The sequence below is a fragment of the Chiroxiphia lanceolata genome, chromosome 1 (genome assembly GCF_009829145.1).
Source record: "Chiroxiphia lanceolata isolate bChiLan1 chromosome 1, bChiLan1.pri, whole genome shotgun sequence".
In the NCBI taxonomy this organism is placed as follows: Eukaryota; Metazoa; Chordata; class Aves; order Passeriformes; family Pipridae; genus Chiroxiphia; species Chiroxiphia lanceolata.
This window is the reverse complement of record NC_045637.1, coordinates 100,138,508-100,162,031: the sequence shown is the minus strand read 5'-3', so window position 1 is coordinate 100,162,031 and position 23,524 is coordinate 100,138,508. Positions and strand designations below refer to the sequence as shown.

The following is a 23,524-nucleotide window of genomic DNA, read 5'->3' as shown; positions in this document are numbered from 1 at the left end:
TCCTGCAGCCCGTGGAGGTCCAGGGGGGTGCAGTGATCCACCTCTAGCCTGTAGAGGAGCCCCACGTCAGAGCAGGTGGATGCCCAAAAGAAGTCTGTGAATTCATGGGAAGTCCATGCTGGGGCAGGCTCCTGGCATGGACCTGCAAACTCATGGAGAAAGGAGCCCATGCTAGAGCACATTTCCTGGTAGGACTTGTGACCCTTTTGGGGACCTACACTGGAGCAGCCTGTTCTTGAAGGAAGGGACTCCCATGGAAGGGATCTACACTGGAGAGCAGTTCATGAAGAACTGTCTCCTGTCGGAGGGATCCCATACTGGAGCAGAAGAAGGACTCCTCTACCTGAAGAGGACAGAACAGCAGAAACAATGTTATGAACTGACTGTAACCCCCGTTTTCTGTCTCCCTGTGCCTCTCCAGGAGAAGGAGGTAGAGCCCAGGAAGGAGGGAGGGGTGAGAGAAAGGTTTTGTTAAAATTTGTTTCACTTCTCGTTATTCTGCTCTGATTTTGATTGGTAATAAATTCAGTTAATTTTCTTGAGTTGAGTCTGTTTTTCCTGTGATGGTAATCGATGAGTAATCTCTCCTTGTCCTTGTCTCATGGACCTTACATTATTTTCTCTCCCCTGTCCAGTTGAGAAGGGCAGTGATAGAGTGGCTTTGGTGGGCACCTGTCATTCAGCCAGGGTCAAACCACCACAGTAATTACTGTAATAATTAAAAAACAATCTCTCTGTTAATACACATTCAACCACTATTTAGTAGTGTGAGATATGTGTGTGCGTGAGCACATGTGTACATGTATGTGCAGTGAGATGAAGGAGTTCATCTAGCCAGCTTGCTTCCCAGTTATTTTGTTCCTATTTACTTGTCCTGTTGTTGAATGCAAAAGACTGTTGCCCACATGCCCATCATGCCAGGAAATGATATCTCATGTCTTTGGAAGGGAGAGCTTTATGTATCTTGGAATAAATGAAAACATTATTTCAAATGATGACAACAAAATAAGTTTTTTTCCAAGATGGCTACCTAGCTCAGTAGCTTGGGAAGGTGTCTAGTAAATCAGCTGAGTGGATTTGGAGTGGCAGTGAAATTTTTCTGCTCTCCTGCTGTCTGTTGTAGGAAGTGAACAAAAGGAAGGGGTGCTTCACACCATGTATGGTTTGTGCAACTGATGACACTGGTCCTGGAAAATAAGAATATGAAATTATTTGCGTGATTAGCGTTTGTGTTAAAACTGATGCCATATTTTCCAATATTGAGATGGAAAACTCATGCGGAAGTAAATTGTGTCTATAAAAACAAACACCTGATGTAAAGAGACTGTATTTGGGTCATTTTCAGCGTGTATATGTTACTTGAGAAAGTTGAATTATTGGTGTTTCCAGTTGTGTTGGCTCTGATTCAAGACTTTTAAGTCTTAGCTTTGTTATTACTCCCTTTAATTTTTGTTCTTTTTTGTTTGTTTTTTTGGTGAGGCTGAAACAATGAAGCTATCCATATGTATTTATAAGGCAAGGAGTATAGCAACAGGAGCAACATATATTTTGGAAATATGTGCAAGGTCGGATATCTGCAAAGGTACCTGATGTAGCTTACCTGCTCTGATACAATCATGAAAGTTTTAAGCAAAGAATTATTTGTCTTTCTATTCCAAGCAATAATTACATTTCTCCACTATAGAAAGTACTTGGAATCATAGAATCATTAAAGTTGGAAAAGACCTTCAAGATCGAGTCCAGCCTTTGACTGAACACTACCATGTCAACTAAACGACAGCACTAACTGCCACATGCAGTAGTTTCTTGAACACTTCAGGGATGATGACTCTCCCACTTCCCTGGGCAGCCCATCCAATGCTTATCCACCCTTTCAGTGAAGAGATTCTTCCTGATGTCCAACCTGAACCTCCCCTGGCACAACTTGAGGCTATTTCTTCTTGTCTTGTCAGTAGTTGCCTTGGAGAAGAAGCTGACCCTCACCTTGCTACAACCTACTTTCAGATAGTTGTAGAGAGCAATAAGGTCTCTCCTGAGCCTCCTTTTCTCCAGGCTAAACAATCCCAACTCTCTCAACTGCACCTTATATGACTTATTCTCTAGACCCTTCACCAGCTTCGCTACCCTTCTCTGGACATGCTCCAGTACCTCGAAGGCACTTGTATCTTAATAGGAGTTATGACCCTGATTCTTTAGTGAGGATTATAAAAGACAGGTGAAAACTGAATCATTGGAATGGCTTTTGTTTGGTTTTATAAAACATGAATTCATACAGGCTTAGAATGCTAGTTATTTCTTCATGATAAAAGACATTAATTATATTAAGCTATTCAGTCAGTAACTTGAGTTTGTAAAACTTTCTTATATTCCAAGCTTGATGCTTCACTAGTTTATATTTTTAATAGTTTTTTAATTGTGGAGTGTCAGTAACTGCTCCATCTTGGTTCTCTAAAGAAGAGAAGTGACACAGCAAACAAGAAGGGCCACTTTCAAGAGACAAATTATAATAATACAGTCTTAAATGAAGTTGTCTTGTTAGAAGTATCTCGTCATTGCTTAGCATCCTTTAAAGGAAGGAAGAATGAAAGAGGAAGTCAATTTGCAAGAGGGAGAAACCAGAGAGGGATTCAAGTGCAAGTGACCACAACCTGCTCAAGGTGAGTTTTGCTTAAATACTGCAAGGGACAGAGGATTTCATCTGAATTCTTCCCATGAAAAGAATGCTCTTTCTTTTTTGGTAGAAAATGAATGAACTGGCTTTGGAGCTGGTACTGACCTTCTTCCAACATTTCCTCTATCGTTCTTCCATGGAAGCAGACAATTCCCATCCTAAAGCCACTCCCAGCCCAAGACAAGTGTTAAAAGCAAGGAGGAGTGCTGGCAGAAAGTGATTGAGAAAAGCTCTCCAGCCCTTATGTGCTCCTCCAAAGCCTCAGACAGCAAAATGCCCAGAAAATGGCATGACAGGTGTCTTCCTTGAGAGGTTTCCAGTGCCTACAGTCAAGATCGGTGCTGGCCTCCTTGCAGCTTTTCAGCGCAGATGATTCCTCTCCTGGGGGATCTAGAAAACATTAGAGGCTCAGAGGGATGGGTGGAAAAAGGTTGAGTGAGCTTTCTGACCCCGGGAAGACATTTGGTTTGGGTTATGTTCAGAGGCTAGAGAGGCCTCCAGGAGTCTGCGTTTATCCTGACAGGACCAGCAGCCCCCTGCACTCTGAAAAGAGGCATGAGTGCCAAGCCTGAGCTAATGAAACTTCCCTGGAGTGTGAAGGTATCTGCAGAGCCCTAGCATGAGTTCCCAGACTGATGGTGTCAGCTGAGATGTTGCCTCTCAGGTGGTAATTGCTACTGTGGGGGTGGGCTGGCCTCAGAAATACAAACTTGTCATTAAGAGACAGATTCCAGAAAATACAGATTTGCTCTGATGAGAATTATTTTCCTCTATGACTGCTTTTGTCCCACTGTCTGTGAAAGGAATATATAAGGCTCTCTATTCCAAATTTTTATGAGACATATTACAGACACCACAGGGAAAGTCTACTGTCTCCAGCCATTACTCACCTGGACAACTCCACTGGAGATACTGGTTATCCACAACCATAACATAGGCAACTGTTCTGTACTTGGGGGATGCTATCAGTTTGTCCCAAAGTAAAAGCTCTATGCGACTTAGTCATATAGCCCACTGTGTCCACATTTAAATGGCATTCCTTATGTTATTAATAACACCCAGGTAGTGCACCAGTGGATGAGTGTTGTTGTGTGGGTAGTTGCAAGTCTGACCTTTAAGCTCCCGCTCTGCTGGCAGAGTATGTGTAACACATATGGAAAAGCGTCATAGAGTCAGGCCTAGCCAAGCAGCATAGTTGAAATGTGGCCAACCTCACAATCAGTGAGGGTCAGCTGACCTAACAGCTCAGTGGGGACAGTGTGTCTTGGTGATGTTCCCTGGATTATTTCCTATATGTTGAAAAAAATAATTTCAGCTGTTGTCAGCAAACAGGGAAAAGAAAGATTTAGCTGGTGTAGTACAGTGAAAATTGATAAAGTCTAATTGGTCTGTTAAAATGGGAACTAATGTGTCAGCAAAGGAGGTGGAACTTCTCAGGGTGGCACCAGATCTCCCTTATTCCTTATGGTTTCACCCCCTTCCCTGCAGGTCCCTTAAAAGATGAAAGAAGCTTTGTTGGTTGGTTCTGAAACTTGTTTTGAGGTTTAATCAGTTGAACTGAGTGAACAATTTCTGTTGCCTCTTCAGTTTCTGAGGTACTGTGCTCTAGAAATTTGCTGCACTAGCTTTTTGTCAGTTGAGATAAATGTTTATGAGAGAGTGTGTTGGGAATATCCAGTGAATAGAAAAGTTTTTGTCTTTCCTTTTTTGCTCAAAGATTTGCCGTGTTGACTGGGATCAGTAAGCTCATGATCTGTAGATAACTTCCATTGAGGAAGGAGAGGGAAGAGGCAAGAGGCTTTAATTAATTATATAGAAAGAGTTGTTTTCAAAAAATAAGGAGCAAATCCAAGATGTTTGAAGCCTGACTTGTTGGGTTTGGGGTAGAGTGTGCCTACAGCATTTACTAATGAGGTCATGGAATAGGACAGGAAATTTCTTCCTAAAGAAAACTTTTTTTTCCTCTCTAGTTCTTTTTGTGAAACAACTGTTGAGGTTCCCCAATGCCCTTTCAAATTTATTTTCTCTTAATGAATTAAAGGATCAATTCATTAGCAATACAGAATGCCCCACTGCCCCACATCTTCATATGCACATTTGGTTGTGTGCATGTCAGCATACTCAGGTATGTGGTTTTGCTCACTCATTAAGCACTGGGATGACAAGGGTCTTTGCTGGTGAAACAGCAATTTGTAGAATTTATGAAGTGTAATATTCATATTTGCTGATTTGGTTTGCTAGGGGAATATCTATGTGTTGGAAAGTAAAGGAAAACTTTCAGTCTCTGTGACGCTTTTCAAAACAGACCTATGCAATGCACACACAAAATCTTTTTGTTTCATTGTATAATTTGATTGGATATCCAATATTCTTCAATCATTGCATTCAAGACGTTAGATAGATGCTAGTTTCATGACAATGTCTAACTGAGCAAGTCTGTATTGAGTCTAGGAAATCTAGGAATAGCAGGTAATGAATAACAATAATTTTCACATTATAGTTGCTATTGATGCTGATTTATCATTGACTTGGCCTTCACATTATTCACATTGTTACTTCGCATTCCACCTGTGTTTGGAAATTATTTACAACAGATGAAATGTGTGAAGCTGAAGATCCAGAACTGTTACGTTAAAGAGTAAAGCCATTTTAATTTCTTTCCATCATGAACATCTTTTCCCTCCTTATGAGTGATTCCATTACATACTTTGTTTTGGCTAGCGGAGAATTGTACACAGAAGAGTTTCTGAACACAAGGTGTTTGCTTGAAGTTGTCAAGTAATCTGTGTTTCTAAAAAATGGAATAAAACTCATGGGATTTTCACTCTAAGAGCAGAAACTCCTTGAAATGCACATGAGAATTTTTCCTGGACCCGTTGTTGCTTTTAAAGCTATGGCCACCTGTGCCAACCACTGCAGTCCATCTTCAAAGCTACTGTCAGTAACAGGATTTTTTTTTCCCCAGCTTGGAATGTACACTCATAGCTCATGAGAGGCCTTGTGACCCTCCCAGGTGGCCTGGTGCCACTACCGTGTGTCACAGCCACTGCCTGGGAAGCTGGTCTCAGAGAAGCAGCGCATCCCAACAGTGTGCACAGTTCTCCCTGTCTGATCCCTGGCTGTGCAGTGTTGAGAAAGTTGGGCTCTTATGGCAGTGGGTGTTTGAAAGCTCTGTGCATTTGGAACTCTTGAAACAGATGAGCAAAAGAGGGAACACCAAGCCCCAAAACTGCAGGCTCATTTTGTGAGATACTGAGATATCTAAATGTGAGTTGATGATGCCTTTGGCAGTGGGCTGACGAACTTGGGGAAGGTCTGTGCCTGGCAAGGTCTTGCTCAGAAACATGGAGGAAATACTGTCTGCTCAGCTACCAGAGAGTACTGAGACAAAGGAGACATCAGACTGCTAATAATACGAAGAAAAACAAGGCACAAAAGGCTTTTGAGGATGATAATCAGAGCAACTTTTAAGAGATATCTGAAGTAGATCAGACCCATCATTTCAGTCATTTCAGATGATTTTTACTTAAATTATTGTACAGTGCTGGTCAGTTTCCAGTCAGTAATACCACTAGTCCTCTTTGTGTTGTTGCAGTTTTAAAATAACCAACAAAGCACCATTTTAGAGGAAAATGTGGTGTTCATGGAATTTTGTGTTAGAAGAACCAAGCTGTATGCACATGAGGGGGCCTCCAAGATTAAACTACTTTCAGCTGTACTTACTCTCAGCCATAGGGAAACTCAGTCTGAGCCAGACTTTTTATTTGAAAAAAATTCCTAACCTTGTATGAGTTCAGGCATCCATAATTGCACTGCACATGTGACCCACATTCTTTGGTGACCTCAGTTACTGTGGAAAGAAAGTACATTAGTACGTTCAGGAGGTAGCTGTTAAATTAATTGGTGCATCTTCATATCCTTGAAGCGTCAGTGAAGGCCTTTAGAGAATTGTGAGATGGGGAGAGATAAGGGTAGGAGCAAAATAAAAATTCTGCTCTCCAAACCCTAGGGAAACCCACAAATTGTTGATAGCACAACTGAAGGGCTTAGACCGAGATTATTGAGAGTGATTGGAAGAAGCCATTTCAAACATCATCAGAGAGGTGAGACTTTATTTTAGGTTCCTGACTTGGGAGGTGTTTATGTTACCCATATATAATAGGAAGCAGATTACCAGCTATGAGCAGACATATGTTCAATGATATCTCCCAAAAGTAAGAAGCTCTTAAATTGCAGGTCCATTCTATATAATTGCCCTGTTGTGTGGAACAAAACATCCAGATGTTCATCTAGCCTGTCATTTGGGAAGGTATCCCTACTCATGAAAAGTGCAAGTTGGAATTACTGAGGTATAAGTATGTGTTTTAAGTCAGGATCCATGATGATAATAAAAAACTGTACGAATTTAGAAAATTTTCCCAGTACCCAATGTAAGCCTTTATCTTTGGAGCAGGCCAGAAAATTTCCAAATAACTAATGGGCAGAGTTAGTTATAAAGTCTGTATACTGGAGAGGATATAGTAGGTAAATGCGTAATACCTAACTTTTGCGGCTTAGTGTAGCATGAAGTGGACTGTGCAAGTAGCCCTCTTTTGTGATATTTTCTTTGCATATTTGATTTAGGACTTCTGGATGAGGATACTGTTCATGATCCCCTGTGATGTCAACTGCAATGGTTCAGATATCACAGAACAAGAAAACTAGTAGCAACACAAACAGAAATAATAAATGTGTGTGCTCTTAGAAGAAATGCAGGGTTCCCCAGTATTCACTCTTGTTCTGCTTTTGTATCCTTTGGAAAACAATACAGTATCAGAAAAAAAATCCTACAAAGTTAAGCAAATTCTCAACATCTTCAAAACAAGAGTATTCTGCCAACATATTATCAAGGCTTCCAGGACATTTTCTCATCAGTTCCAAAATGCATGCGCTAGTTGCCAAGATTTGCAAGGGATATTTTTTTTCAATCTAAACAACAACAAAAAAGTTTAATTTGAGTTTAGAGAAGAGAAATATGAATTTCTGGCAAATATATTTTGTAACAAACCTTCTAACTAACCTTCTAAAAAATATACAGATTATTTTAACAGTTCCTCAATGAAGTTTCAGTGCCTTTCACTGGTGGTTTTAATATAAAGTTCATTAAAAAATAATGGGTAATCAGAGGAGTATTTAAAAGTATGAAGTGAACTCTGTCACAGATAATCAACAGTATTCAGAGCAGTACAGAAGTTACCCTAAGTTCAGAAACTAATACAACTTTCTCTTGACTATATTGATATGATTTTATTTTAAAAATCAGCAAGAGCCATATCTGGCACATCCTTTCGCAAGTTTAGTATTGTTCTGTTGCATTTCCTTGTTGACATTTCAGATGCAGTATGTACTCGTAGCCTGTGGGCTTAGAAAAGCAGAGTGATAGTAGGTCATAAATGAATGTTAGGATAGTTGAATTCACACCTTTTCTGTGAGAGCACTGGTGAGTGCAAAATAACACAAGTGACCTGTACTTTTGCGTATATTTGCTTTTCCTAATAGTCATAATTTGGTAGAAGAGTGGTCAGATAGATAAAAATGTGGTACTGGAGTACCAGTGTTGAAGGGGAGTTCATGGACTGCAAAAGATTACCTAAGGAGATATTTTAGCCAAGGAGCTTGCAACCAAGTCATGGGTAGGATGGGAGAAAGTTGAGGAAGTGGAGTGATGATTCTGGACTGAGGGCAAGGCCAACGTCAGTTCAGAGGAGTTGTTCTACCTTTAGGGGAGAAAGGAATGACCCTAAGAGTGGTAAAAATAAAACCAGAATATGATTATATGAACTGCCAGATCAGGCTTGGGAAGGTTGGAGGGTTTTGGTTGGACATAAATGAGGCAGAAAATGGTCAGGTTGTACTGGCTAATCAATAACTCATCCCATACAAACTATGCAAGACTCACTTGGGAAAAAAACCATATGTGGTTTGATTTGAAAACCATTAGTCAAGATGAAGCTGAGGAAGTTTTGATATCCATCTTTGGGCTGTGCCGTTTCATGTATGGTCACCAGTTTTGGTCATCCACATTGAGGCAGAGGGAGCTCAAGTAGGAGCAGCATGTGGCATTGATATGTTAACATGAAGCCTTCTCCCAATGGGAGTCTCTGACCTGTGCCTGCTTTCTTCCACCAGCAGTTCTCTTGCTGTTTTTTTAAGGCATTCTCTTTTCCTTCTTCTTAAGTCTTAGATTTGGCAGTTAACCAAGGTCAAAGTAGACAATACTTAAAAAATCTTCTGAAAATGCTTGTTTCAGGAGGAGGGGGGAACAAATGGTAGCTACCTTTGAGCAGGTTCTAATAAGGGGCTTTGTGCTCCAGCTGCCTTTGTACCATGAGAATACTAGGCCATCAAATACTATTAAGGGAAGACAGGCTTTTTAAATGCCAAAACACATGCATTGAAAGGCTTACTTGGTACAACCTGTTCTAGTTCTGACAAGCTATTTCCTTACTGATAACATCTCTTATGTGGCCTGAAAGATGTGTGGTTCTCTTGCAGTTCAGTCATGATCTTTGTGATAGAAAATGAGCAAAATCTGAAGTAGTTTAGCTAGGTGAAGCCAGCAAAGGACACTGCCTGTGAATTATTCTAGAGTAAGAGAACAATACCATAATCCAACATCTCCTCTATGTTTTTGAAATGCTTTACTCATGTCAAAATGCTTTCTAGACCAAGCTGAATGCATTGTTTTAAGCATTCAGCTTGGTCTATCTTGTTTACCTGTCTTAAAAATATTATTGTGTGAGCACCTTTCTTTCTTTTGATGGATATCTGAGTTGTTTTGGGCAGTAAGGACTTGAGTGCTTGCGGTGTGTAGGTTAGGAACAAGAATATGAGATGACACTGCTCCTAGGCACATCCCATGTTGTCAGTCTGTAGTCAGATGTACTCTGAGGTCCCGTGTTCAGCAGCTGCCCACTTCTGCAGACAGGTACTGGCTAAAGATGCCCATGAAGGAGACAGTTGGTGTCCCCCAGTGCAGACTGCACCAGCAGTGAGATGGGAAGAACATGAGCTGAAATTTCTCCTCTCTCAAGTCTTAAATTTAGCAAATTGCAACATTGCCAAGTCACTGCTTCTAGGCACCATATTAATATGATCATTAGCAGCTTCCTGCTCTACTTAGTTGAAACCTCACATAATATTTAAACTTAAAAACACTTAAGTCCAGAAATAAGGCCAATTTGTTGCACCTCTGCTTATTCCCCCAATCACATACCCCAGGGGTTATTTTTCACAGTATTACACTGCAGAATCTGAATGATTGTTTCCCCATGTGCTCCTTAAAATGGAGTTAGAACTTGACTGCTTCATTGCTTGTGTTATAATTATAAGGAACTTTTCTTTCTGTGATAAAGAACTTTGAGAAACAGACTGTGAGTCAACCTGAGCTTCATATTTCTCATAACCAGGTCAATATTTGTTATACAGTAATAATACAGCTATTTGACTAATTATCTGGCTATATATCTGATTGACTAAGAGTATAAAATGCTATGAAATGTTTCAAAAAGAAAACAAAGTTTTCCAGATAAACTTTCACAGTGTCTTGTTGGAAGGGAAACTTCCAATCCCTTTGGCTGTGTTTTCTATGTAAACTTGAAACTCATGCAATAAGCTGAGTTCTCAGCTGAGTTGTGTTGTTATAGGAAAGCATTGCTCACAAAAAGTGTTATTACCTAACATGAGTGAGAAGTGGCATCCACAATTTCTGTAACCCCTGAGTTGCACTGCTCTTCCGTATTTGTAAGATAAGACAGCACCTACCCTTCAGACTGCTGGAACAAGGTGAAAATTTAGTTCATTTAGTGCTTACAGAGTGAGAGAGAGTGTTAGAGAGCTGGCCACCATAGGAAACCCCATGAAGAAATGATTTTCTCTCCCTCCAAAACAGCTCACTGCAAATAAAGCCTGAAGCCAAACAGTGAGCAGTGAATGAAAACCAAAATATTTACTCATTAAGTTAGCTTCTCCATCCTAATCATGGAACAAGGCAAGGAGTCCATGGGAAAAGTTTTCTGGGTAGCCTGTGTAATTTATAAATGTATGGAAGGCTGAACTAGTGTGATGCAGTCAAACTTAATCATTAAACTGGATGGTATGTTATGAAACCAGAAGGTTGTTCAAGTCAATCTTACTGCATCCATTAAACTTTTCCAAGCAACAACAACAAAAAAAGCCAATGCTATGTTATCTGTCATTTGCCTAACAGGAAATTATAAAACCTGCAGCCTGCCAGCTCTCAGGGCTGCAAAGGCGCCAGTGTGCAAAATGAAGGAGTGCTCTTCTTCTGTTATCAAGATGAGAGTTCTTTCTTTTATCTTGTTGTTTCACATCTCTGAAGGGATATGGCCTTGAGGAGAGGAGGCAGTCTCTTGGGTCTGTCTAGTCACTGTCACCACGAGATGGCTATGTAATTAGAAACTCCTCTTGAAAGAACACGGGCTGGGATTTGATGAAAGATAGTTCATAGTTTGCCCCCCTTAACAAGGGAAGTTGAATAACCCAGAACCATGAATATTTCCAGAGGAAACAGCTGGGAAATTTTTCATTTGGTTATGCAGCTCCTCAGAGTTTGTGTTCACTTGATCTCTTGCATAAAACTGAGAACTTCACAGATTGCTGAGAGGAAAAGGGAGTGAAGGGGACACTTTACCCATGAAGCACTTGTTTTTCTGTTTTGTGTTAAATGGAGGAGAAAATCTAATGCACTGTATGACGATGGCAGCTCCGTACTACTGAAGCTAGATATTTATTTTGCTAAGCAGTGCCATCTTTTGTATTTCTGGAAATAGAAGCCTACTGAAGATTGCAAGGAAACAAATCCAAAAAGAATCTAAATGGGGAGTCCACTACTCTGGCATTTTAGTAGTACTGCAGTAGTATCATTCCATTAGGCATTGATTTTCTCCTTACATTATTTTTGCTTCTCATGAAACCAGTGAAACACTGTCTGAGTCAGGTAAGAATTTGGTCTATCATTTTCTAGAAGTGTGTGCCCTGATTTGGACCATGATTTTGAAGGTAAAAGAGACTTGTCTTTCAGATTATCACAGGAAGCAGTTCAAAGGTCAAGAATCTGAATGCTGTCAGATGCCTAGTTAGAATAATAAAAATGTCTGTGAAGTGCTAAAGTTGTGCTTGGGTCAGAATGCGAAAGGCAGAGAGGCATTTCCTGGAGATGCTTATAACCCATGTTTATGGTTCAGGAAGCTACTTCCACATGTGCTTGTTCCAACTGAGAATGTTACCCCTGGAACTTGTAAGTGCATATTTAAAGCAGAACTCATATTTGAAGTAATTTGGGAAATGTACACAAGGAAACGGAGCCTGGGCTTTGCAAATTGCTGTAAATACTGAAAATAGGTCAAATAAATCATAGGTCTTGTTGCTAAGAGATTCTCAGCTACATGTCTAGAATAAAGTTAATTTATAGATTCAGATATCTAAAATTTCGGTGTTCGTATTGTAGCTGCATACCAATACTGTAGTTCCAGTGATGATGTAGTCAACAGCAGGGCCTAGAGAGGTATCCAACCCAGTCTAAATTAAACACCTGCATTTGGTCTGCTGAACAGTTTTCTACATCCTTTGACTACAATGGGAACAGTGACATGTAGATCACAAAGCAATCACTTGCTGTGTAGGCATCCAAAAATGTATATCAGATTCTGGAGTTGAATCCCACTCCTGAAGTTAGTGAGGATGAACTTGCCCACAGTGACAGAGCATTAAACTGTTCCCCAATAATCTGGAGATGACAATATGCTGTCCTGAAGCCAGGCACTTATTTTATGGAGCAATTAAATATTCTCCATTCAACAGAAGTATTTCTGTTGTAGTTCAATCACCAGTCAAGCAGGATAGGGCTGCTCTAACCATTGGCATTTGAATTATTGACAATATTCATAGTCAATGTTTAGCATGAGAAGAGGATCATCCCTCTACTTTATCTATGCCGCCATTGCCTCACTAAAGAAGGTTGGTATCCTTACGAACATGATTCATTTTGTGGGCCAGAGGAAGAGATCAGGGCAGTGAATGTCACCAGGACATTAACTTTCTCTCCTGCGTCTGTGTGTGGCATGGCTTACTCACTGTCTCCTGACACAGTTCTCTTTTTATGGTACGGATATCTGGAAAAACTACCTTGCGAAACTTGTATTCTGGATTATTTGAAAGCTGTCTTTTAATTAACAGAGGGCAGAGCTGATGATCTGAGTTATCCAAGTACTTGGGCTGATCCCCTGGCTCTAATGTGTTTAGTCATGTGGTATTTTCTTATAGATATATATATATCCCTCAGAGTAAGGTTCTGACAGTTGTCTTCTTCCCAGTACTGGTCTGACTGAGGTGGAGTAAGGAAGTGCTACACAGTGCTATAGTGGGAAATGTTTAGTATTCTACAATACGTCATCACAATGGTATTTCTTGGCAATCCTCTTTTTCTCTCCAAATCTATCATCTCATGTTCTTTTTTATTTTCTTACAGGAGGAGCTGGGCATTGCCTGTGAGTTGCTGGAATCAGATTTCCTCAAGTGCAGTGTAGGATTTCCTTTCATGAGGTCAAATTCTAGGGTAATGTTGTGATATTTGCAATTTGCAGAGTAATAGTTCATTCACCTCTGTCTCCGAGGAGTGGCTGGAAATAAACTGCTCTATTAAATGTCTGTGACTGATACTTTCTCTAGCTTTCTAACCCAGATATCCAAGCCTTTCACAGTTACAGACTATAGCCGTCCTCTTTCCCAGCATACGAAGCCAATGACAGTGCCCTGTGTAGTGCAATAAAATGCTTTTGAAAAATGATGCAAGAGTTGCAGCTGTGAAAAGCTTGCATATTTTCTCTGTAGAAAATTAGAAAAGAACCCTCTGTCTTATTTATGTTGCCTTACTCTGTTTTTATCTTTATCTTCTTTCACATTAAAGTGCAATTGAATTTATACAAATTACAATGAAAATGTACTAATGGCTTTTTCATATTATGGTCTCCTGGTAGATTTTTTAAAGAGGATTTTGTTCAGTAATAGAAGATGCACTCTCTCATGATGTTTAAAAATCCAGCTGGGTTCTTTCTGTCACTAAACTGAGCTGGATAAATGACCAACTCAGAAAGGTGAGAAAATAGGGAATAACTTTAGGATGACCCAAACAAAAAGAGTCTGAAATTTTTCAGAAAGTTTCAATTTCATGAGCTAATCCTTTCCATTTGAATTGGGATATCCCTTGACCCAATACGAAAGTTTTTGTTTTCTTAGTCTTATTGACTGTTTCATGCTCTTTTGAAACATCTAAAAATATTTTAAACAGAATAGAAAAAATAAATGCAGTAACAAAATATTATCTAGAATGTAAGAATGGAAACCATTGAAATTAGTATGAATTTCGATACTGTTTCACTTGGCCAAAACCCATTTTGGAGTTAGGCAGAAAACTTGTTACATGGAGAAGTTATTCATCAAAGTAAATTCTCTTTTCAGAATTAGCACATGATTTCACCCATTATGATGGGTGTCCTGAATGCTGCTTTAGCTTGTGCCACTTACTCCAAGTCTCAGCAGGCCTGTGGTGTGATTTTTATTCCCGTAAAAGATGTCTTCAACAGCAAACATATAGATTGGTGCTGAGATAGTTTCAGGTAGTGATCCCCTTGTACTGGAAAACTGTTTCCCTGGCAAATGATCTCCTCAAGAAACATCTTTGAATGGCAATTCTAGTAAAGGCCTTTTCTCAATGAAAGGAAAAATCAAACTCTCTAGTATTTGATGAGAGGCAAAATGGCTAAGATTTAAAAGTTAATCTGCAGTAGAGGAAAATCTCTTACATGTATCAAAATATGCTACTTTTGTTCAACTAGACCAGTAAAATATATGTGAAGTTTCAGAATAAATACATTTTGAAACAATATGCAGTATTTCTAACTACTACTTTTTCTTTGCACAGTATGAGTTCAGTGTGATCTTTGACACAAGCCACTTGTCCGGGCAGGAAGAAACACTTACCTTCCTTGTCACTGCCCAAAGGTAAGGGGACCTTTATATGTCTGGATGACTTGGATATTCTTTATTGCATGACTTGGATATTCTTTATTGCATGAAGTGTGTATTACATATGCTTGACAGTTGTGTGATATTAGTTGTAGGCATGTATATGTATAGTAAATTAGGTTAAATTACTCAGGCTAAATGCACATATTTGGATAATGCAGAGGAAGCATGTGTTGAAGTTTCCTGAAAAATGAGATAGGATCATACATAGGTTTTCTTTGCCAGGTAGTTGCAATTCTGAAGAAGCAATCTGTATTCTCTCAGTTGAAAGGCTCTTGTGTTTCAGTGGCCATCTCTTTGGGCCCTGTATCAAGCTCTGCTCAGTTGATGATCAGCACCAGACAGAACCATTTGTTCCAGCATTTGAATGAAATAAGCATGCTTGGATGCAAACCAAAAAAGATAAATGCTTTAGTCAGATGATCAGGGATCTCACTGACAGGTTCCAAAGTTGCGTGTCTATTTTTCCTCCCTCTGGATCTTCAGTGAGCTATGACAGATTGCGGAAAATGGCTGAATACGGTACTTCCCCCAGGGCACTTGAAGCAGGCATGGAAGTAGGTTGACACCACGTTTACATCATAGGCATTCTATCTCGGGCAGAATAAAAGGTGTGACACATGCTCTGTGTCTCCTAAGATGATGTACCACAAAGAAGCAGACTCCGTGGGTGATTCAGTCACAAGCACTGTCAAGGTCTATGTGGGAACCAATGCACAGCTGCATTAACATGGGCCATGAACTTCTGCTTTGATGTGCTGCATGTGTGACTAGTTCCTGCTTCCACTTACTGTGTGAGTGAGCCAACTTCATACTCTTCCATGTCAAAATCAGGATCTCCTGCCTGAATTCTCCTCCCAAACTGGATCACACTTCTCCAAACGGCTGGAGATGAGATGAGATGAGATGAGATGAGATGAGATGAGATGAGATGAGATGAGATGAGATGAGATGAGATGAGATGAGATGAGATGAGATGAGATGAGATGAGATGAGATGAGATGAGATGAGATGTAGCAGCTGCTGAGTGACTCTCATGAGGCATAGTCTTCCCCTACAGTAACAGCTGTAGGTGGGATCGGATCCTGCAGCATGTAGGAATGGTATGAAACACTGAAAATGAGACCTTGCATCACCATGTCTTCCGCATTAGGGAAGTTTTATTCTCCCTGAGGAGAAGTGAATCTTTTGTTTAGGTGACCCTGTGATGTGTCGCAGTTAGACAGATACATCAGTACATGCTGGGTGAATTCCAGCTGGTGCAAAGATGGGTCAGCAGTGCTTTAAACTTGCCCAACCAGTGTTTTCCAGCTATTTTCTCTACCTTTGATAGCACAGGACTTCCCTATGTAACCTCACTCCTCATATTTCTGTGCTGTGCTGGAGAGAAGGGCTAGTCAGTGCCTTTAGATGGAGCAAACAAATAAACAGTAATTTTTATACATGATCAGAGTTGTTAAGAGAAAGTTTCTTATTCCAGAAGTTTGAGCTGGGTGACAGTTATGTTTGGAATGATTCAGCTGAACCTCCAAAGACAGCAATGCAGGCCTCACTGCTGATTACCCTCATTTTCTCTGTGACTTTGGGCAAATTGCTCAATTCCCTTGCTGTCAAATAAGTGTAACAAGAGTTGCAGGAAGCCCTGAGGTAAAGTCTATGATAAAGAAATGGAGAGGAGGTGCCTGTGCTGTGGCCAGGCTGCAATGAGTGAGGACATTGTTTTGACACAAAACTGGAGCTGGTGTGGCAGAAATGGCTGGACACAGAGAAACTATGTCACACTGTTGTGGGAAAGCAAGTATTGCCATCCAAGTGGCCGTTTAAGCCTGTACCTTGAAGCTGCAAATTTGGCAGTAGCATCTGTAACGAGACTGGTTCAGTAGAGGGGCAGATCAATTGGAGAAAGAACTTAACATTGCATTACATTGTTTTTACACTATTTGTTAAAAAAAACCCCAAAACTAAAACAACAAACTACAATAAAACCCCAAACCCTCTTCTTTGCTTCCAGGTGACTACTGTTTTTCTAGAGCTAAATTGACTGAGTTGTATTCTTCTTTTCTGACAGTACCTTAACTCCATTAGAAACAGATAAGAACATATCCATGAACCCTGTATAGAATTCTACTTGCCTATTCTGTTTGCCACCATGGTACATCAATATTTGTACTGGATGAGAAATGTCTCCATTTTGGACTCTTCTGTAAGCCTATTCAGAGGAAGAGCTTTTATTAACTGGTTTTTTTTCCAGGACCGAATGTTTGTGAGTTTTGCTGTCTGGGCCATAGTTTTCTTAGCAGACATGACCAGTGTGTCAGTTGCAGAAAGCTGAACTGTATCTATGCATGTATGTGCCAGGAGGCTCTGTTTTTGTAATCTGAGCAACTCATAATCTACATGGTATCAGTTGGGATGTTACTGCCGTCAGTGTCCTCAAATAAATATGATCCTATCTTTTGTTTTGCCAGTTTGATTTGTGAGTAATCCAATGAACTGCAAGGCAAAAGTGATTCCAGAGTCATGGCTAAAGAAATGGGAAATATATGTAACATATCTTTCCAGATTGTTCTGAGCTGTCACCCACCAAGCAGACTCACCATCAGAATTAGAATAGTTGCAGGTTTGCATGTTAGACATGCATTTCAGGAACCTTTCCCGTATGTTAAGTGTTCACAGTGAAACAAAGTGACTCAAATGAGAGATAATTGCTCACTTTTCTTGTTCTTCTTTCTGCTTTTGACCAGCTGAGGCAACAGCCTTTGAAAATATAAAGTAGAAACGCTTTCATTTTGGCAGCTAAATGCAGGAAAAGGGGAGTGGAACTGCTGAGAGGTTATGGCTGGTTCAGTGCAAGGGTCTCACCCAAAAAGCTGCTTGCAGTGGTGCCAAATTCGTGCTGTAGTACAATGCAGATACATTGAAAGCATTGTTTCTTTACTGAGTCAAGACCCTCTCTGGAGGACCCTCACAAACTGACATGCGGTCAGACTGGGAGAAAATGAACACTTGCATTAAAGTCTAAATGTCCTTGTTTCTCTCCATTGTATGATGGCTGCTGTAGTTTCCCACAGACATTTGAATTCACGCCTTGTTCCAACATACTTTTTTTTGTTGTGAGCCTGATCTGTCACAGCCATAGAAGAGCAGCCACAAAACACATGCTTTATGTGTCTACTCTCTCCAAGACTGAGTGAACAAATGTAACTCTTAAGACTTCTTAAGGAACTGACATCATTCAGATAGAGAGACTCAGAGTACAAGGCAGAGAGATGGTAGCTGTGAAACTGTGTGATATTGCAAATGCTGTCAATTTGCAGAATGTTTATTTTTCCTTTCTGGCATAGTGGAAACCTAGAACACAGTGAATCTCTGCATGATAATATTCTAACCCTGTCGGTACCTCTGATGCATGAAGTGGCTTCATCCATCAATGGGTAAGTATCAGTCACCAAAACAAACCACTACAACTACTACTACTAATAATAATAGCAACAACAACAATAATAATAGCTGGGTGTCTTTCAGTGAAAAAATAAATTCTTCTCTTTGTTTATATGTAGCCAGACTGTTGCTTTTCCTTGTTTCTCAGATTCTGGACATACAGACAACCTCATTTGATATCTGGAAATTTTATTCATTCCAACACTGTACCTCTTTTACACACATTTCTAATTAATGCTAATTAGTTACCATCACATTTATAGTAGGTATTTTAATGTCATGTTTGAATTCAAGTGATTCTTTATATCTGACGGGCCTTAAAATAAAATTAAAAAAAAAGAACAAGTAAACCATGGCCTATTCCTTAGGGCTTGTATTTAAGGAAATGGTTGAGAGTCACCAAGCCAAAGGTTAGGGTCAAATGTTCCAGGATTTGGAACATTTCAAGGAGCTTGGTGAAGGCTGTTTGCCTTTCTATTTAATATCACAAACAGAATTTGCTTCTGCTTCTGTTCATTTTTCCACTCCCTCTACTCCCTAGTCTGTGAGGCATCTGACTATGAACTGGAAAGCATCACTCACCCTTTGATTGAAATACATGTATAAAACACAGCTGTTGTGTCCTCTCCCCAAGGCTACACATGTACAAGTTCCTGCCTTTGTAGTTGAGACTCTTCCCTTCCACTTGGCATCTAGCATAAACAGTACTTGAGTTGGCACTGGGGGACCTGGTCACCGAAGGTGAATTAGCATTCATGTAGACCAAGAAAGCTGATATTAATTCCTAAACATACTGGGGAAGCAAAACTTCATCAGCAATGTCCCCAGAAGGTCAGTGTCTGTTTTAGCCACCATCTATGGGAACCCCCAGGCAATAGATATTGTCTAAATGACCAGTGCTGGTTGGCATCAGTAGAAATCAAATATTTCCTTGACTACTATGCTAGATGTGTAGGAAAAAAGCTAACTTGCACTGACATGGGATTTGACTGAAAAGGTGGGTAAACTCAGATGATTCATGGCCTAGACTGGCTTTTGTCACATAAAGTTGATTTCTATCTTGTTGCATGGAAATAAAATCCTTTTCAAAATCTATGAAAGGTATGCTTGAGCCTGCTCAGAGAAATGAAAAGCACTGTCAAACCTCACAAGATGACAAAGGACAAAAAGCAAGGACAAAAATCTCCTCCATTTTGAGAGTACAGTCTCAACAGCATGTTCTGAAAGTTTTTGCCCCTTAGCTTTCATTGTTACAGATTCTTCAGAAATTTAACTCTGTATCCCTTGCTTCTTGATGCTTTGATACAGATGGATTTTTGTTCAGATTTACAGATATGAACGCTTTCATTTGTATTGTTAGATCTCTGTTTGTTACCTACAGAATACTGCATGCCAAAAAATAATATAAGTTGGACTCTTTTCTTTCTCTTCAGAATGTACTTTTTTAAAGCACAAGGTCTCTGAATTTATAAGCCCCACTCAAATGACTATGTGGATTATTTTTTTCGTTCTCTTAGACATGGTTTAGTTAATTCAAGTTCACAGAAAAGTCCAATTGACAGAGAAAAGTTGGGTTTATTGGAAGGCACAACATTCCCAGGCATGGTAACATTAGCAATACTCTTTTTTCAGTCGTCTTTTTGAACCTTATTTATCCTATATGAATCTAGGGGAACAAACTTCATTCCTGGTCATAAATAGCCCAGAAGGGCTTGTACTGTGTTTGGGAGAAGCCTTCTAGCACAACACTGTAAATGGGAGGAATAAATCTATCTCTCACTGTTTCCCCTAGCAACTCCTGGCATAGGAGGGAGACAGGAAAAAGGTAAATGTACCTAAACAGGCTTAAAATACTGTCTCAAAAAGCTCTGACTCCAAAGGACAACCTGAGAAGGAAGCAGAGTTTTAGGCAGTGATGAGGACCAAGGTTTGTTTGAAATTACATCAGGACCATTTCCAGACAGTGGAACAGCCTGAGATTAGAAGGATGCACAAAGGATGCTTAAAGCACTCCTAGTCCTCTTCTGCAGGATTTCCAGGTACTGTGTTGTGCTTCCAAATAATTTCTGATAAAATCCTATTGCATTTTACTGTGTGATCAGCTGATAAGAGTGGTTAAGGAAACTTGGCCTGTTCCACTGAAGTTGAAAGCAGGTTATATCCCCTCTACTCTCTCCTTTAACCATCTCTGAATCATAAAGGTAGTAAAACTTGGATAATTAATTAAGTGTTTATTCCTGCTTGCTATGAAAATGTACTTCAGTGAATATGTAACTGAAAGTTACATAATTCCTATTAGTTACTGTTTCTTCAGACTGACTTCACAACGCAATGATTTCCTGTGTTACAAAAGCTGTGGGACTTGCACAAATCATCCATGGCAGGGGCCCTGGAGAAGAGGTTTTGTGATAGGAAAGGAGAAGAAGAGATAAGTAATGAAATCTGCTTCAATGATGGGTTGTTAATCCAGGTCAGTTCAGATGCTGCTTGTGTAGTCTAGTGTTGCCAAGAAGAAATCAAATCAGGAACAATAGATTAATATCAAATAGTCCCATAGAATTTCACATGACTGTAAAGCAAGGGTGCAAGTCAGCTGGACACAAATATATTTAATTTTGGTGACAAACTTAGCTTACTATATCTGTGTCTTGATCTTACAGAGAAGTCTTCCCTACTTCATTTTTCTATGGCGATTCTGTGGAAGCGTCCAACTTTGTTCAGTTGGAAAACCATGAATGCCTTTTCCAGTCTCTCAACTTCACCCTGCAGGTAAAACTCCTCCTTATTTTGTCTGCTCTCCTGCTTGACAGCACATTCTTGTTTTGTGTCTTTTTTATTCTGGGTGTGGTATGGACTTGTGACTGTGACTTTGAATCATAGTCGCGGGCAGAATGGAAGCTTCGGACAATGTTTATCAGGAAGATCCTCCTGTTGAGTCATGAGGTTCCAAAAGAACTCCCTTACTGTCTAAACTCCTCCTCACAGAGGAGTCTGGGTGCAGCTGGATCCAATCCCAGCCCCAGACTTGGTCAGCAGTTTATATGTAAAGGTTATATAGGTGTAATCGAGTCTTTATATGACATTGTCCCACAGGATTAAGAATGACAAAATAAATACATTTACATGAGTAACATAAATTATTTATTTAAACTGATGATGATAATGATTAGACTAAAATACTTTAGTCAGAATTATTTACCACATAATATAGTTTTATTAATAGTGCACTATTTATTAAATGAATAATTTCAAAGCTAGCTTTTATTAAGTAGAGATTGATGATACTCACCCATATCAAGAACCATGGGCAAATCTCTTGCACTCAGCCTCAAGGAGTAACTTTGAGGGACGTCCCCACTCAAGGGAGGAATCTCTACACTCTCTCCTCAAAGGGTTATGTTCTGCTGTTAAAAAGCAGAACTGGGCTTTTATAGTATAAAGTGATCGACTGTCGATCATATGTCTTTATGCTACCTGTGTCAGCTATGCAGCCTTTAGCTCAGCAGCTTTAGACAAGTTATCAGTGCTATCATTTGTTGGTTCCTTTATCAGGAACTTTGTCTACCACATCCTTACTGGTGCCAGTTTCTGTCAGGAAACACTGAATGTTTAACTTTGGGACTGACGAGTCAGGCTGCTTTCAGAATTCTTCAACACCAAAAGCAGCGTGATCCACCTTCTCCATCCACTGCTGGTAACTTTTGCAAATAGGTAAAGTTCAAGCTGTTTAACCCCCACCAAGGCAGAGCATCCTGCTAAAATGCTGTACAATGCATTCTTGATTGGATACTGTATTTACAGTGTGCAGGGATGGCATATGTCCTTTATCTGACTATATTATAACAAGAATTGTAAACAGGGCATCTCACTTCCATAAGAATGAAGCCACTACCATTTGTTGCTCTTTTACCTTTCATCACATGCTGAGTAAAGAGCTCTAGTTACTCAAGTGCCACTTCACAGGTTAAAAGTGAAGTAATTCTTTTTAGTGGCATGGTCTTTGAGCAGAGGAGTGGGTCGCCTTTATCCATGAGAACAAACACATGCCTGTGCAAGGGATTCAGACTTGCTAAATGCCCCAGTATGAAAATGTTTATAGCACTACTGATAAGAGTACAGTACAGGCAAGAGATGATGACACTAAAGAGACAGATGTGAGAAGTTTTAATTAAATATCTCACAGCATCTCAGCATTAGTCAATTATTACCTATATTACACTGCCAGTTAGATGGGTTCCTCATATGGCAAAATATATGGATGATTTATTATCACAAACTCTTGTGATGTGTCGAAAATTAACTTGCGCTGTGTTTCACTGATGTGACTGTATCTATTACAAGCCCTTCAAACTGTTTTTGACCACTAGATGGAACTAGAAAATGATAAGTCATGCAGAGGTAGGTTCATTTATTGAGAAAAATAGTGTTTCACCTTTTTTCTCCCTTTCTGTTCTCCTAGGCATGAGTGCCACTCAACTCATAATGAATAACACATCTGCCTCCGTGGACAGATTGCGGTCCAGGGCAATTAAGCCCCCACTGTCATGTGGTGCCCTTAGCTATTTACTGAGAAGAAGTGAAAGCAGGATTTTAGGACATTAAACTTTTGTGAACCAGGCTGTTAATTCTTGTGATTCTGATTTCATTCTTGAGGATTTATAGGTTTTCCCCATCTTTCCCCCCATAGCCAGTTATTCATTAAAACCAGATAAAGAACAGAGACACTTGTTTTTTAATTAGATGAATATTTTCAATAAAGCAAAGTGATAACAGGAAAGGGAGAGAGAATCCATGAGATTCTCTCTCATGGCAGAGCCACCATTTGTCCTACTCATCCTCTTGTCTTTTATGCACACACTTAGAAGTTGCACTATAAATTTTTTTTTCCATATAGAAGCAGAAAACTATACTGGAACAAGTCACAGATGTGCTCTCCAGTAATGTGCTAAGCCTCATAACTGTGTGCGTCGGTGAAATAGGGCAGACTTTCATAATGGGCAAAGCATTGTTTGTAGCACTCTTTGCTTAATTATTTTAAATGATTTGCCTGGCATTTATTTAACTTCTCCAGGTGGAGAAGAGTAATAGTTTCTTAACCAAGAAAAAGAGATGATTTACAAAAATATGGGGCTTTATAGCAGTTTTTATATGTGAAAAGCTATACAGGGTCCAATGTTAATGGAAACAGATCTACGTCTTTTTTTTAGTAACAAGATGTACAATGAAAATGCCTTTTCTGCAGTACTCTTATATCTGATCTCAGAGAGATAATAAAGGTTTTTAAAGTGTCTCACATGAAACATTATGTTTATATTTCATGTAGCATTT

The 23,524-nt window shown here is 39.7% G+C and overlaps 1 protein-coding gene across 1 annotated transcript in view; it reads left to right on the top strand.

Annotated features, from left to right (window-relative positions):
* ITGA9 (integrin subunit alpha 9) overlaps nucleotides 1-23,524 on the top strand; it is a 217,633-nt gene that overhangs the window by 149,816 nt on the left and 44,293 nt on the right. The window contains 4 exon segments of the mRNA XM_032691139.1: nucleotides 13,200-13,286; nucleotides 14,652-14,731; nucleotides 18,100-18,189; nucleotides 20,857-20,965. Coding sequence (XP_032547030.1) covers nucleotides 13,200-13,286; nucleotides 14,652-14,731; nucleotides 18,100-18,189; nucleotides 20,857-20,965 — 366 coding nt within the window.